The sequence below is a fragment of the Syngnathus scovelli genome, chromosome 2 (assembly GCF_024217435.2).
Source record: "Syngnathus scovelli strain Florida chromosome 2, RoL_Ssco_1.2, whole genome shotgun sequence".
Lineage (NCBI taxonomy): Eukaryota > Metazoa > Chordata > Actinopteri > Syngnathiformes > Syngnathidae > Syngnathus > Syngnathus scovelli.
The window spans coordinates 9670501-9685157 of record NC_090848.1 but is presented as its reverse complement, the minus strand read 5'-3'; the positions used below and the strand labels follow the sequence as shown (position 1 = coordinate 9685157).

Genomic DNA, 14657 nt, shown 5'->3' with positions numbered 1-14657 from the left:
GCGTTCACTGCAGAGGTGGCGGAAATACGCACGCTCCGTGCTTATGATCGAAAAAAGTAATTATTTGAAAAAAAACTTTTAATATCAATTATATACAATCAAATATTTACAATTAAAAAAATTACATAAAGAAAATAATTTCCCTCTTAGGGAATATGCACAGTGCTGGTATCGAGAAGAATCACAAAAGAATGAAAATTACAATGAAAATTAACTTCCTGATTGTTCTGCCCGTTTTGCTTTGTTCAAGACAACTTTTGTCGGCATCAGCAATGATAATTCATGCCTTTGTTACATTTCAACTGGATTAATGTGATGCACTTTTCATGTTGGAGTCTTCCAGTGCTCCTTCAAGTCAGATGCCGTTGTTAGCATTGATGTACCCTCCAAAATTTAAATCCTCACAACCAATCTGGGATGCTGCGATTTCCAAATTGGTGTGAGACACACATCACGAAGGAAATAGAGTGGAACCTCCAAAGTTGAACTTCTCAAACGTGGCACAATTTGCCATTAAACCAAAAATAAATGTCAACCAGTTTCTGCAGTTGTGTGCTACCACAAAAGACTGCAACTCAGTAAAATAAAATAAAAAAAACTTTCCGCTTAAAGCCAGATTACATATGGAATAATGCAAGGGCCACTTTACAATTGGACTTCTATATATACATATAAAACACAAAACACTAAGAAATTATATAATGTCATTAGAATGAAGTTATTTGAAATAACTATGTAAGAACTTTAGCTGTTGAGATTCTATTTTTGTTGTACTTTCTTTGCGTCTTTACATATACAGCATAAAACAAGCTCTCTATAATGATCCTTTTTTGAAACCCACAACTCTTAAACAGTTCCTCCTATTTTAAAATTGTGTCAAACGTCAGTTTTTACATCCGCTGAAATGGACAGGAGGCCGTAGTTTGGACACTCCCGTTCGACAGGCTAACCAGAGAAAGCTAACTGTGATAGGAAATGAGCGCCATTTATTGTGAGCAGATTACTCCATCCAAAACATGAAGCCAGATACCATCCAATGTCGCGATAACCTCCACCTCCTCTTCTACGTTCACCTGTGGCGCATATGCTAACAGAGCTTCTTCCAGACCACCGTGAATGTGGCCACAGAATCTGAAGGCAATACTCAAGGTCTCGATCCAGCCTGAGTTTGCCTTTTCCGGCGAACGCGTCGAAGGAACGCCTTTTCAACCCACTTGTCGGCGCCAAGCATGCAAGGGCCGTTGTGGACACAAAGGAAGGTCATCTCGTTGACGTAGCTAAGGTTCTTCAGCAACTGTGGGCCAAAATGACAGAAGTGACTTTCAGTAAAAAGCGGTATCAAATGTGAACCCGCGCGTAAAACGCTCACTTTGGGTGTGATGAAGAAGTACTGCGACGTTTGCCCTTTGCAGGCGGTGCTGACCAGAATGTCATAAACTCTCCTCTCATTGATGGGATCCATACCCTAACCAGGAGACCAAAAGACATAGGATAGCGACTCTTAGAAGTGGGGGCAAGTCACATATCGTCCTTGTCGATATAATTGTGATGAAAAAGAAACTGCCAAGCTGTCGGGTTAGCAATTTGGAAAGAGAATCATTGTGGGGTTAGATTTTTCTTGTTGTTGATCCAAACTAAAATTGGCATGATGATTCTAAACCTTACCTGGTTGATCTCATCCACCACTCTGAAGGGGCAGCGGTTGAGCTCCTGCAGGGCCATGAGGTACAACATAGTGGAAACGCTGCGCTCTCCTCCACTCTGATGGAACTGCGTCAGTTCATGCAGTTGACTGCTCTCGTGGAACTTGACCCGAATGTTGATGCCATACTTGTCGTATTCCTCCTGCACACATCCAAATAACGTGTCAAAATCTCACCGTCACAGCCAATCAGGAAGCTCACTGAGGCTGGCGCCGCACAAAAATACCGCACGGCACCAGCTGCTTGTGTTGAGTCTTTGGATAACGTGCATCGAGACATTCACCATGCTGACGAGGACTGCAGTGGAGTTGATTTCTTCGTCTTCTACTACTACCACCACCACTACCCCTACCATCGCCATGGTCATATGCACGCGCTCTTTAAAAATCAACATGTGTAAAGAAACCAAAAAAAGACACCCATGCTTAAAAGGGGGAGGTCAAAGGTAAGAACAAAGTGTGCTACCTCGTTTTCAAAGTGCAAATCCACTTCTCCTGCACAATTCATGGCGTGGAAGAAATCACTGAACTTTTCGTTGATTTGTTCCACCAGCTGTTTCAGAGGGTTAAGCCAGTTTTCTTTGGCCTGTGCAAACACACGGACAGACATGCGTACACGTACACATAGAAATATATATTGAATCTTTTAGACTTTTGCACTTTCCTTTTTTAGTATGTTGGCTGGTTCTGCGACTTCTACTCTAGTGTGACTGTCAGTTATAACTATGATGTATAATTTGTAATTAATAATTTATTGATCTAGCATTATCAATACAAATATTACTAATAATAAAATAGAATATTTATAATTATGAGCTTATGTACAGCCAAATTTATTTATTTTTAACTTTAGAGGTTAAAATAAGGTCACAGTGCATTTTAGCATCATGTTGATATTTGACCCAAAAGGCAGGTGTGATTGTAATGTACCTGTGACATCTTTTGTCTGAAAGCAGTGAGGGCCGCGTTCTTCTCAGCCAGCTCTTGTTCCAGCTCTCTGATTTCCTGCTCTCGCTTCTTGCACTCCTCCACAACCTCAAACACAGCCACAATCAAGGTCATACACAAGAAATGCTTTTGTTTAAGCAGCTTCAAATATTGATGTAAAAACTTACTATGCCACAAATAAAAATTGACACACCTCTAAAAATGTTTGGACCTAATAATACTTTACAAACCATGAAAATACCACAAATGATCCCAAAACATTTCAATATAATTTCAACCTCATTTTACAGCATGTTCCTTAAAATAAATAAAGGCTTCTGAATTATTTCACTCCTCCCTCACATACCAAGCTTGTCTCTCAGTAACTCAGAATTGCTTAAACATCAGATAAGCAGGGCCGATTCACCATTTGTCGGGTATGACTCCTTACCTTATTACTGAGTCCCGGAAAGCACTCGGCTCTGGACCGCTCTTCATTCAGCATGACCTCCAACTCGTCCAGCGTGTCGGGCAGCTTAGTGAAAGCCTGCAATGGCAAAACAAGTGCGTACCGTAGTACCAATGGGATCACACGACAAGCGGAATATTTGGTGGGAGACCGACATGATGGAGGTGCTGCGGTAACGCCTCGTCGGGCTTCATCCGGCAGATTGATTTGGCTTTGTTCAAGATCTCTTTGCATTGTTGTTTGAGCAGGACTGTACTCTCATCCAGCCGGCTGCATTTGTCCTATACAAACACACACGTTCAATATTACATAAAGAACACAAAGGCAGAAGATGGAGAGCGGCTGTCGGCGGGTCAAATACTTACACTGATCTCTTTGAGTGCACTTGTGTTTTCTCTACAAATGTTAGTCAGCTTAGTCTTCTCTGCCAACAGCGACACCATCTCCAAGGCCAGGTACACCTTCTCCATGGTCAACTTGGCTCGCAGCTAGAGGCGGGCAGATGCATAAGCAACAACTGAAGTCACAATGACATCCTCACAATTACAAGGAACATCCAGACAACTCAAAGGAATCTTCAAAACAGATCCATTTTCAGGCTTTTTCCATTTCTAATTTTTAGGTCCTGGCATCAGCCAAATGAAGTCCATTTGCCTTGATTCAACTTTTTGCAGATGATGTCCTTCTGTTGGCTTCATCAAGGTGACATTCAAGTCTTGTCAGAGCAGTTTGCGGCAGCAGCGTGTATGCTGAATATCGCCAATTGTCTAGAGAACACATTGCCCTCTTCAGGTTGGGGATACATTTGTGCCTCGGGTGGATGAGTTTGCGTAAAACCCGGGGTTTTGTTCTCAAGTAAGGGACGAATGGGCTGAGAGATTAAGTGGATTTCAGAAGTATCAGAGTTGCAGCAAGGGCATTCTGGTTCTTTCAGCTTTACCTTAATTTGTGCCAATAATGCAGTAACTATAGATGTCTTCTTGGAATTGACAGCACTTATTTTCTCTTTTGTCTCTGCCTCAATCTTCTTCAGGTCAATTCCGCTATGCTCCAGCTCCCTCAGTCTAAAACACACGTTAATAGTCCATCAGACACAAAATGAATATCCTAAAAAGGGCATCTGTACCGTTTTGTAAGCCACACCCGCTAAATGAAGTGATTGATGATGTCAAAAATTGTTTAAGCTCATGGTGCAAACGTCCTAACCATACCATACCTGTCCTGTTTGCTCCTGATTTTCTGCTCCAGTTGTCTCTTTTTGCCCTTTAATTCCAAGAGCGTCTTCTTCTCTGTCAACAGTTCATTCTCACGGCGATCCAGGGCGGTCGCTTCTTTTTGCAGCTGGTGCAGCTGCTCATCAATGTCTCGAACCCTGGACTGGCAAATCTGCGTAAAGGGTGTTGATTTTACTATTTTCAAGCTAATTAATAATAATAATAATATAAGGAGCTCTAAAATTTGAGGTGGGTGCTCAGATTCTCTTTATGAGTACTTTAGGACCTCTAAAAATGGGCCAGACAGACAACCAGCCCTGCCGAAAACTTAGCTCATTTACAAATCCTCGAGTTATCGTGAGTGCACTTAAACACCCAAGTGAGTGTCTCTCACCTTCATCTGCTGCTCCAGCTGCATCTTCTGCTCGGTGTCCACAGTGATACCGAGGTACTTGGGTGGATACACGGTTGTGTTTTTGGTAGCGGTAATGTTGGAGTAGAAGGACTTCTTTATCGTGTACTTCTGGTCATTTGTGTACATCACCTTGATGTAGGGCTCCTGTATCACCTGCAAGAAATTCAATCCTCATTCCTGGATCTTGTCCAACATGACTTTTATAGTTCTGCAAAGTTATTACCGTATTTATCATGGCTTCAGTCTGCTCATTGCCGATGGGGATCTCGTGCACTTTATACTGATGACAGAGGTAACTCATTACCTCATCGGGGGCATCGAAGGTCTCACGCAGATAGGTGAAGAACCCAAATCGCCTGCAACGCCCAAAAGAAAAAAAATAACATCTGCTTAAAAAATAAATTGACTGGACTGGTCCAAAAGGCCTCATTAGTTGTGCATTTTACGTGAGGAGTCTCCCTAAATATGTCTCTGCTGAGTGACTGTTTGGTCATTCACCTGGTGGTAAAACAATGGCCACTCTTCTCAAAGAATGACACAATCTTTGAAGCAAGTCCCGCCTTTCTAACCCATTCATGATGATTTTGTTTTTAACCCTCACCTCAAGGACTCGATATGCCGCGATGGAGTCATTCTTGAGCACGTCTCTCTTGGAGCAATAATAGCATTGACTCTCAAGTTCATGTTGTCACGCACCTGGAGTCAGACACATTCACACTGAAGACATTTTCTGGGCTTTGCAGTTGATTTGTATCAAATTTGCCTAGCGAGAATAATCAGAAGCGTTCTCACCTCTTTCATGAAATTTGCCATGTCATCCTTCCTCTGGAAGACAAACGCCCTGAGGTCATTGAAGGCGATGTGGTTCTCCATGTACTTGGCAAAGCGGTGATCTTTCATGTTAATCTGCGGAAGCAAAATCGAAACGTATACTCGACAAGGAGACAACTTTGTGACTCGTTGGCGACTATTGTACACGTTCGACTCACCACAAGCATCAAGGGCTCGTAGACGTTTCCGCTGAAGAGGTGTCGGTTCTGCCTGAGCCACTGCAAGGCTGTGTGTGTGTCCCTGTGGCGTCCACGCAGCTTCTCCTCTTTTACCATCATCATGTTATTCATGTCGCCGAGCTTTTTCTCCAACACTGTCAATCGCCACAAAATAAATTCATTTGGTGCTCCCACCATCACACACCCTTGATACTTACTTCTCATCTCTGCAACAAGGTTGTTCTTCTCGCGACACAGGTTGGTTTTCTCCTCTTCCACTTTGCTCTTCTCCATTTGGATGTGCCTTAACTCAGCATTGACTTCACTGATCCTCGGCGTCACGTCGGGCTGGTTTTCGATTTCCGCAAGCCCAACTTTTAAGTCCTCGATCATCAGTTTTACATTTATAATACGCTTCCTCTGATCTTCTTCTTCCGTTTGTTTCATTTTAAATGCCTGTTTTATATCTTCAATCTGTGGAAAGCAGCAGTCATTTTTTTAAAACAATTTAATACATTGCATAATTGTTTTTAAACTAATTCTAAGAAGTTTGGAATTTTTTGTGAAATTTTAGGATAAACCAGAAATGCATTATAACATTTACAGCTGAAATTAAATTGGGGGTGCATAGATTATTTTGGGTTTTATCCATGATGAAACATACAGTTTTTTTGTCAAGACTACTTAGTGTTGACATGCAAGCCACCAACTTGGAAGAGGGATGCATTTTGTCACTCACCTCTTTGAAGAGTCGATCCAACTGATCTTGTTTTTGTTTGCATTTTAAGGATGCTTCTTTGATGGCAGCACTCTGAAAGTGAACATTTTATTACAAAAAATTGTGATGATACTGCACACTTCAACTGGGGAATATAACATAGATACAGTAAAATGCTTTTGGACATTATCAGGCTTAGATTTTAAACACAACATTGACTTTGTCATTGAAAATGTTAACAAAATGGCATCTTACTTCTGGCAAGCATCTGGCTTTTAGGCTTGCCCTGTTACAATGTTACAGTGCCACCCCACCCTAAAAAAAAAAATTCTTAACTGATTTGCGTCTATCTCAAAAATGGTTGTTTGGGTCTGAAAATGTCGGAAATCTGCCCATCAGCAGAAGATTCTCGTACCTGTGAATCTGTCTAAATCCTCAAAATTTCAGATTGTCAAGAGTAAAATATTCTTCAATCTAGGTTAGCCTCAATGTAAGAAGACAGATTATCTTTTTACTGAAGTAAAATAAAACATTTGTTTGAAACTTGCAAAACAATGATCAGCATTTTTGCCGATTTGCCAACAAGCGATGGACCGAAGCAGTAACAATCATGTTTTCTGCACTCCCAACACACTTGTCGAACTTTGAGGTGCAGTACAATACCGTACTTTATTCTGTATAAGAGTAAAACCTGCGAGAGTAAAAAAATGCATGACAAGATATTTGTGAAGAATCCACAATGGGTCACCTTTGTCTTCATTTGCGTGTCACTAGGCTTCAGCTGCTCTTCAATGGCCTTGATCTTGGTCATCATGGGCAGTTGGGACTGCTTGAGGACAGAGAGCTGCCTTTTCGCCTCATCTCGTTCCTTCTTCACACCCTCAAGCTCATTCCGGGTGGTTTCGTACTCCTACAAGCAGATGGATTTATACTGAAACAAATGGTTCCATTAAATTACCCTCAATTCCCAGTTCATTTCCATTTATCTGGTTTGAAATATAATTTACCATTCCCTGTAAACTGACTATAATATTTCTAGCCCTTTGTTAGCCTACTCACCACCCAGGGTGTCTTCTTCTCAATCAGCTCAATCACATCTAGATGCCTCTTCTTCTCATAATAGCGAGTCTCGTCAAGTTTGTTTCTCTCGTATCTCTGCTTGCTTTTCTCCAGATAGCTGGTTTTCTCCTTTATAACATTCTGAAAAAAATTATACGATGGAATCACTTCAGTTATTTTGGATTCTTAGTTCTCATCTTTAATGGAGACGTTTTAAAGAGAGCATCAGTCACACTGAACAAAACAAGCCTCTGGTGTATGTGTTTACCTCCATTTCTCTATCTTTGTTGCGAAAGCTTTTGAGCTCGCAGTGATACTGAAACAATTGCGGCGGACCCACAGACTTCTCGGTCGCCTCCAGCAATTCGATTTTGGACATTTTGGCAAATTGCCCCACTTTTTCCTGCCGCAGAGGAACCAAAGGCATTAAAGGCAAGTCCGAAAAGATTCACACAGATGTTTTGCTGGGTTAGGGATACTGACTGACTGAAAGATACCTGAGGCATGAACTGGCAAAGGTTGTTCACTTGAATTTGCAGAGCCTTGACTTCTTCCTCCACCGTTTTCTGGTTACAAGTTTTTCCATTCAGCCTCCACACTGACTGGTTAGTTGCCACGTGGATCTCTCGGTTAATTATTATATTCCCACTACTCTTGAAACTGAAAAGAATTTGAGTGTGATCAGGAGATTTTATTTTTGTAGCAATTTCTAAATGAAGTTGGTAAAGGGCAAACAGCAACCAAAACAACTGCAGAATGTTGAAGAATGCCATATCATTTTAGCACTCTCATGCCCATGAACATAACAATTCTAACTTTAACAAGTAATATTAATCTTAACAGGCCTGTTTTACACTTTTTTTCTCACTTTAGTAGAGAGCAGTAATACAAGCAACAGAAAAGTCAATTAATCAGGCAGTTCCTTAATAATCATATGTCTGAAATGACACCTTGTCACAAGCAACTTACAGTTCAATTTCAACAAATCCTTGGTCACATCCTCGTTTCACGTAGCCCCCGATCTAGAAGACAAAGTCATTATTGATACTGTAATGATGTCAACAATAGTCTTAAAAAAAAAAAAAAGCATCTTTCAGTGTCCTTTCAATGTAATGTAAACACTTTATCACAATTATTGGACTGTGACTTTTGACCTTGTCGTCTCTTTCCAGGATGGTGGTCTTTCCTGCCAGGCTCAGACAGATTGCGCATACAATGCTGGACTTGCCGGTTCCATTTGCTCCGATAACCATGTTCAGGTTTGGTCCAGGATGTACCACGGTGTAGTCGTACGTCCTTTAAGAGCAAGAAAAATGCACAGCAGAGTAAGATGACATTTTAAACCGTACAGTAAACTGAAAAAGAACAATGAATAACCTTACCAGCAAGAATGTAATATTTATTAAATAAATAAATAATAAATGAACACATTTGAGTGCTTTGTTGTTTTTAAAACCTATTGAGTTACAATTACATAACTGATTTTCTTTTTCCAAATTTTTAACCTTATAAGGGATGAACAACCAGCCACAATCACATGCACACCAACACTGACCTAAAATAAATCAAAATAAATCAATCAAATCAAAGATCTGTTTCCCAGACACTATTACCCTGAACACAAGAGAAGTAAAACATGCACAGTTGCACACCCAACGTAAATATTGCACGTTGCTCTATTATGTTATGTTGATTCAACCAAGCTTCGCTAAATAATTCCAAAACAATGCAAAATGTCTGTGCAAATTAGCATTCCTTCAAGTGACGTATGCATTAAGTGCTACATGAATATCATAGTGAGCTTTTTGGAATTAGATATTTCCGTAACTCTAATTATTCTATACTGCATTTTTATTTATTGTTTTTGTTGTTATTCAATATTCCACTGGAGTGTGTTTTTCATGTTTGTGCGTGTGTTGAGAGGAGAGTGGTTGTGAGGAGAGTGGTTGTGGGATGCGAAGCAAGGTCTCGCAACTGCCATTCAACCAGGTACCACTGTCTTCAAGGCACCGCTATACATAGAGCAGTCGAAGCGGCGTGGTTGTTTCGCCATTGTGGCTCTAGTGTCATACAAGCCTCATGGACTTGAAAGAAACTGTAGCGTTTATGACGAGCAACTTACAGGAAGTTTTTCATGGTGATGCGAAGTACCGCACCCTCCACAAAAGGACAGCCAGCCTCGTTGGCTCCACTGGGCTGACTGCCGGAGAGGACGCTGTCTGATGAGCTTCGGTCGGCATGACGGAGTTTAATTCTTTTCAAGGGGGTTGCCATAATGCTACGAGAGCCGCCGTCACCCCTCAACACTTCACCATACGGGAAACCTCCGTCGACATGTTTTTGTCTAAGCGCGCTTATTCTTCTTTGCTCACTGTTTAAAAGTGGTTTAAAAATAAGCTTTTGGTGCGTTACAGCCACCTACTGGTGTGGAGTGGATGTGTACAGTATTACCCAGCTCGAGAGTTTGATTCTTAAAAAGGTGTACATTATTCACCCTAACGTGTGCACAGTTTGAAGACTAAATACAGAAAAATAAAAGAGGTACTTTAATAATGATTTATTTATAATTACTGTACATAAACTATCCACAATAAAGTATCCAACTAAAAGCAAACTTTTCTCAATGATCAAAACAGGGTTGGTTGGAGGTTCAAACTAGAGTTTCAAACTAAGGTTAGGGTTTCAAACTATGGTTTCAAACTCGGGTTTCAAAATAGGGTTAGGGTTTTCATCCATCCATCCAATGATCCTCTCATCACACCAAGATTTACGCATCACACTCATTGGTTAGTTACTGTACTGGATCATCTTGATAGTAAGTTTTTCATCTTGTGGGTAGAGTCTTTCCTTAACCCTCAGATAAACATAGCATAAAACATAAATCGTAGAGGAAAAATTAATAGGTTACCAGGAATATTGAGAGTTGAATGCTGTGCAAATATCATTATCTAGTGATGCTGCACAAACACTGTATAAGATTGTCTAATGTAATATAAATGTCGTGGATGTGAGCCACCCAAAAGACCCAAAAATAAGCAAAGTCTAAGTCAGCTGATCATTTATTGGTGCTTTGGGAAAGGAGACTAAAATTCTGTGATCCTGCGGAAGGAGCCGATGCCAGGAGAGGAAGCGGCCCAGTCGTCGTGCTGCCGATACTCGCCCTGCTCCAGGAGGTACTGATGACCCCTGTAGTTAGGGAGGTCGTAGAACACCCAGGCGCCGTCGCTCACCACGCAAGAGTAGGCCTCGCGCACCTTGTAGGTGTCATACAGCGAGGGACAGTCGTCGGTGCATTCCACCATCTGGCCGCCAAAGTTTGGCCTCTCGTAGAGCCTCAGCTTCCAAGCGTTGCCATAAACCTGAGAGCACAGGAAAAATATTTCCCTCGGTAGTTGTGTCGTTCAACATGCATACAGCACTGTTACTAAAACCTTTTCAGCCAGCTGGAGGAGAAGAATAAAACATGAGCACATCTTCAGCAGAAGTGATGTAAATAACATAATTGTTGGAACCGTGGGTCTAAAGTATGTCTTCTATTCTGTTTTTCATATTATTTCAAGAGTTAAACAAATTCACTGCCAGCCCAGCGAATGAAGTTATCAGGTCATTGACCTTGATAATTGCTGGTCGAAATAAAGTTCTTTTTGATCAAGTGAGCTTGCGACTCCTACATTCTTGATGGCGCGGCAGGATTTAACGTTGTCGCTGAAGGCCATCCACTGCTGGTTGTCGGCATACTCGCCCGGGCAGAGGATGTACTGGAAGCCCTTGTAGTTGGGCTTCTCGTAGATCACCCACACGCCACTTTCCACCCGAATGGAGCTGCAGCGGGAGAAATAGGAGTGCAGGTCTGCGCAGTCGCTGCTGCAGTTGTAGCAGCGGCCCAGGAATTTCTTCTCCTCGTAGAAGGTGATCTTTGGCAAAGAGACGGTTGTGAGTCTCTTGGAGTCAGGAAACAAACAAGCTCTTGAAGCATTGCCATAACATCCTACTAGTACGCTGAATTGAGTACAATTAGCGGGATATCAAGTAAATGCTCAAATGGCTTCCAGTCATACATGTGCTCCGATCATCTCACCTTCCCCATGGTGATGCTCAGCGATGCTCGGTCCTTGCTGAAGCCCCGTCAAAGTATTTATCGATAAACAAAATGTGCAGAGTGAGGCGAGCCTTTGATACCCAGATGAGGTGGATTTACATATCAGCAAAATGACCCGGTGGTGTTTGATCGGCTTTTGTTCCTCTGTGATAATGAGCTGCTATCAAATGTGTGCTGGGCGGTGGTAGCCCTTGATGGGTGGGTGGCAAAAAACCTTTTGTTTACTGTGCGGGCACATGATAACTGGCCGTGAATAGGGCAGAACAAAAACAAACTAGAAGTTGCAAACTTGCCTCAAACATCGCTTGAGAGTGCTGAGAGTTGCTTTGGGCCAGCCAAAATGGGGTGAACTGAAAACAATGAAAAAATATGTCCAAACGCAACATACTGTACATCCAGAACAGAAGTGCTGAAATCAAAGTGATTTCATTGGATGCTTGACAAAATATTTTTTTGAATTGTATCCTCTGACAGTGAGGCCAATGTTCTAGAACCACTAAAGCAAGGATAGACCTATATTCAGACTCTATACTTCAGAACTAGGCTGCATTAGGCTAAAATGAGAACCTGATTTCAAAGATTGAAATTTCAGCTTGCTTTATTCAATGAACGACAGAAGCAACTAACAGGTGTCCGTGATGCGGCGGATGGAGCTCAGGCGGATAATGTTGCTGGCTCCCAGCTCGCGGAGGTTGCGGTGCTCGCCGGGCTTCAGGTACAGCATCCTTCCTCGGAAGTTGGGCTGCTCGAACATCAGCCAGTGGCCCTCCATCACGTTGCAGGACTGACAGTCGGACATGCGCAGACGGTCCACGTTGTCGCAGTCGTCGGTCAGCTCGTGCATCTGGCCTCCAAAGTTCTCCTTCTCGTAGATCCTCACTCGGAATTGTCCTCTATGCTGTGGGACGAGTTGGAGCGATTGATTGATTGATTGATTGATTGATTGATTGATTGATTGATTGATTGATTGATTGATTGATTGATTGATTGATTGATTGATCTTTCCAGCAAGCGTTGTCTTGAAAGAATACATATACACCTACCAGAGGGATCATACGCGAGGATCTGATGCAGTCACTCATACTGATTCCCATCAGACGTTGGCTGTCTGGATATTCGCCCCTTCTGACCAGCACCTGGTGACCCTTGAAGTTGGGCTTCTCATAGACCATGAAGAGGCCACTCTCCACCCGGCAGGAGTTGCACCTGCTCAGGTAGGTGGTCAGCTCCGAGCAGTCGCTGCTGGTCTCGTAGGAGCGACCCTGGAAGTTGCGGTCCTCATAGAAGATGATCTGTCAAAGACATTTGTCAATAAGATCAATTTGCATTGTGATTTGTCTATCACCGTTTCTCACTTACCCTTCCCATGGTCATGGTATTTGTGAGATAACTGCAGATGTACACTTTGGGCATCCACCCCAGTGCCTTTTTATACATCTCGCAGGCCTAATGCTAAAGCCCTGGTGTCATCACTCTAAATTGTGTGCCGGGTTGTATCGCTCACTATAGGGTGACAGCCATCACTGTACTGTAAGTCAGAATGCGGCTTTTGTTACAATCGGATGTTTATTGCTGCAAAAATCAACTATCGAGATCAATGTGGTGGCCTGACACAAAAGGCCTCAAACCGGCTGGAAACTCCTCCATAGAGGATCCGCTGTACAGTTAGTAAGAGGTCATCTGAGGAACGCGGAGCTTCTGTGATGAGCTTGCATTCCCTCTCCAAAATGCAGCCGGCGTACAATAACAAAAGAATGTGCGCCAACTGCACTTTGGATGAGTCATGAGGTTTCACACAAAGGTGCCCAAGGTTGTCACTATAAAAGGGGGGCTCGCTTGTTGGCATGGATGCAACAACTACAAGCGTCACCATGGGCAGGGTAACAGCCGTCCCGTCGTTGTTACGTGTCGTGATGGCAAAACGTTTCACCTTTGGTGCTTTGTGTCTTCCGCGCAGATTGTTTTATTCGAGGAAAAGAACTTCCAGGGTCGCTCTTATGAGTGCAGCAGCGACTGCTCCGACATCCACCTGCACCTGAGCCGCTGCAGCTCTTGCCGGGTGGAGAACGGATGCTTCGTCCTGTACGATCGCTCCAACTTCATCGGGAACCAGGTTTTCCTGAAGAGGGGCGAGTACCCCGACCTGATGCGCGTCGGAAGCATGACCGGCGTCGGAAGCATGACCGGCATCGGGGCGGTGGTGATGGACACCGTTCGCTCTTGTCGTCTGGTTCCCATGGTGAGAATTTACTCCCGGGCTGCGAGGTTCTGAGCGGTCACATCTGTTCTCGGTCCAACAGCACAGGGGACAGTTTAAGGTGAAGATCTACGAGCTGGAGAATTTCGGGGGCCAGATGCAGGAGCTGCTGGAGGACTGCGAGTCGCTGCAGGACCGCCTGTACATGTCCGACTGCCAATCCTGCAACGTGCTGGAAGGCCACTGGCTGCTGTTTGAGCAGCCCAACTTCCGAGGACGTATGATCTACGTGAGACCCGGAGAGCACAGGAGCCTGCGGGAGAGCGGCCTGAGCAACGTTATGAGAATCAGCTCCATTCGACGCATCATGGATGTGTGCTGATTGCCATTCGTGTTGAATTAGAATAAAAAAATCATAAAGTCTTTGAAAGTGACCTGTGCATTCATTGTGTGGCATTAAATAATCATATGACTGCATAGTTTATTCACATATAGTCACGGAGTCCATTATTAGATCAGTCTTTGGTTATCAAAAGTCCAAATTCCAAAAAAGTTACAGATTATAAATCCAGATGGAAAATGGTCCAGTGAAACCGCTTCCTCTGAGATCATGAAGTTTCATGTCATCATTGGATAACACAATGTTTTGGAGTTGAATATTCTGCAGTTCTACAGAAAATAAAGGTCGCTGATATTCATGATAGTACATACACGGACTTAAAGCTGATTTTGAAAACAAACAAATGTTTTTTGCTCTCCATGAAAAACACAGCATCATCACTTTGGGAGGCGCGCTTTTGTTCTCGTGAAGCCGAGCTCAGAGTGATTGTCACAGTGAGGGCAAACAAAAGCAAAGTCATGAAGAGCG

At 42.9% G+C, this 14657-nt stretch overlaps 4 protein-coding genes across 4 annotated transcripts; 1 reads left to right on the top strand and 3 right to left on the bottom strand.

The window, feature by feature from the left end:
• Positions 1–68: 68 nt before the first annotated feature.
• On the bottom strand, positions 69–9876 carry smc5 (structural maintenance of chromosomes 5). Its single transcript, XM_049752320.2, has 24 exons — positions 9616–9876; positions 8648–8789; positions 8463–8515; positions 7991–8153; positions 7762–7896; positions 7494–7634; positions 7183–7344; positions 6456–6527; positions 5935–6190; positions 5717–5871; positions 5520–5633; positions 5329–5423; positions 4951–5083; positions 4707–4880; positions 4315–4484; positions 4039–4162; positions 3464–3586; positions 3254–3379; positions 3081–3176; positions 2633–2737; positions 2169–2288; positions 1666–1845; positions 1370–1465; positions 69–1294 (listed from the first exon to the last, which is right to left on the bottom strand). The coding sequence occupies exons 1-24, from the start codon at positions 9765–9767 to the stop codon at positions 1145–1147; spliced, it is 3237 nt and encodes a 1078-aa protein (XP_049608277.1). The 5' UTR covers positions 9768–9876; the 3' UTR covers positions 69–1144.
• Positions 9877–10536: 660 nt separating this feature from the next.
• LOC125989067 (gamma-crystallin M2-like) lies at positions 10537–11738 on the bottom strand. Its single transcript, XM_049755047.1, has 3 exons — positions 11572–11738; positions 11165–11407; positions 10537–10852 (listed from the first exon to the last, which is right to left on the bottom strand). Exons 1-3 carry the CDS (start codon positions 11578–11580, stop codon positions 10577–10579), a joined length of 528 nt encoding a protein of 175 aa, XP_049611004.1. The 5' UTR covers positions 11581–11738; the 3' UTR covers positions 10537–10576.
• Positions 11739–12172: 434 nt separating this feature from the next.
• LOC125987839 (gamma-crystallin M3-like) lies at positions 12173–13115 on the bottom strand. The gene is made up of 3 exons (XM_049752373.1): positions 12952–13115; positions 12636–12884; positions 12173–12490 (listed from the first exon to the last, which is right to left on the bottom strand). The coding sequence occupies exons 1-3, from the start codon at positions 13027–13029 to the stop codon at positions 12215–12217; spliced, it is 603 nt and encodes a 200-aa protein (XP_049608330.1). The 5' UTR covers positions 13030–13115; the 3' UTR covers positions 12173–12214.
• Positions 13116–13357: 242 nt separating this feature from the next.
• LOC125987840 (gamma-crystallin M3-like) lies at positions 13358–14212 on the top strand. The gene is made up of 3 exons (XM_049752374.1): positions 13358–13472; positions 13550–13831; positions 13893–14212. Exons 1-3 carry the CDS (start codon positions 13437–13439, stop codon positions 14169–14171), a joined length of 597 nt encoding a protein of 198 aa, XP_049608331.1. The 5' UTR covers positions 13358–13436; the 3' UTR covers positions 14172–14212.
• Positions 14213–14657: the final 445 nt, after the last annotated feature.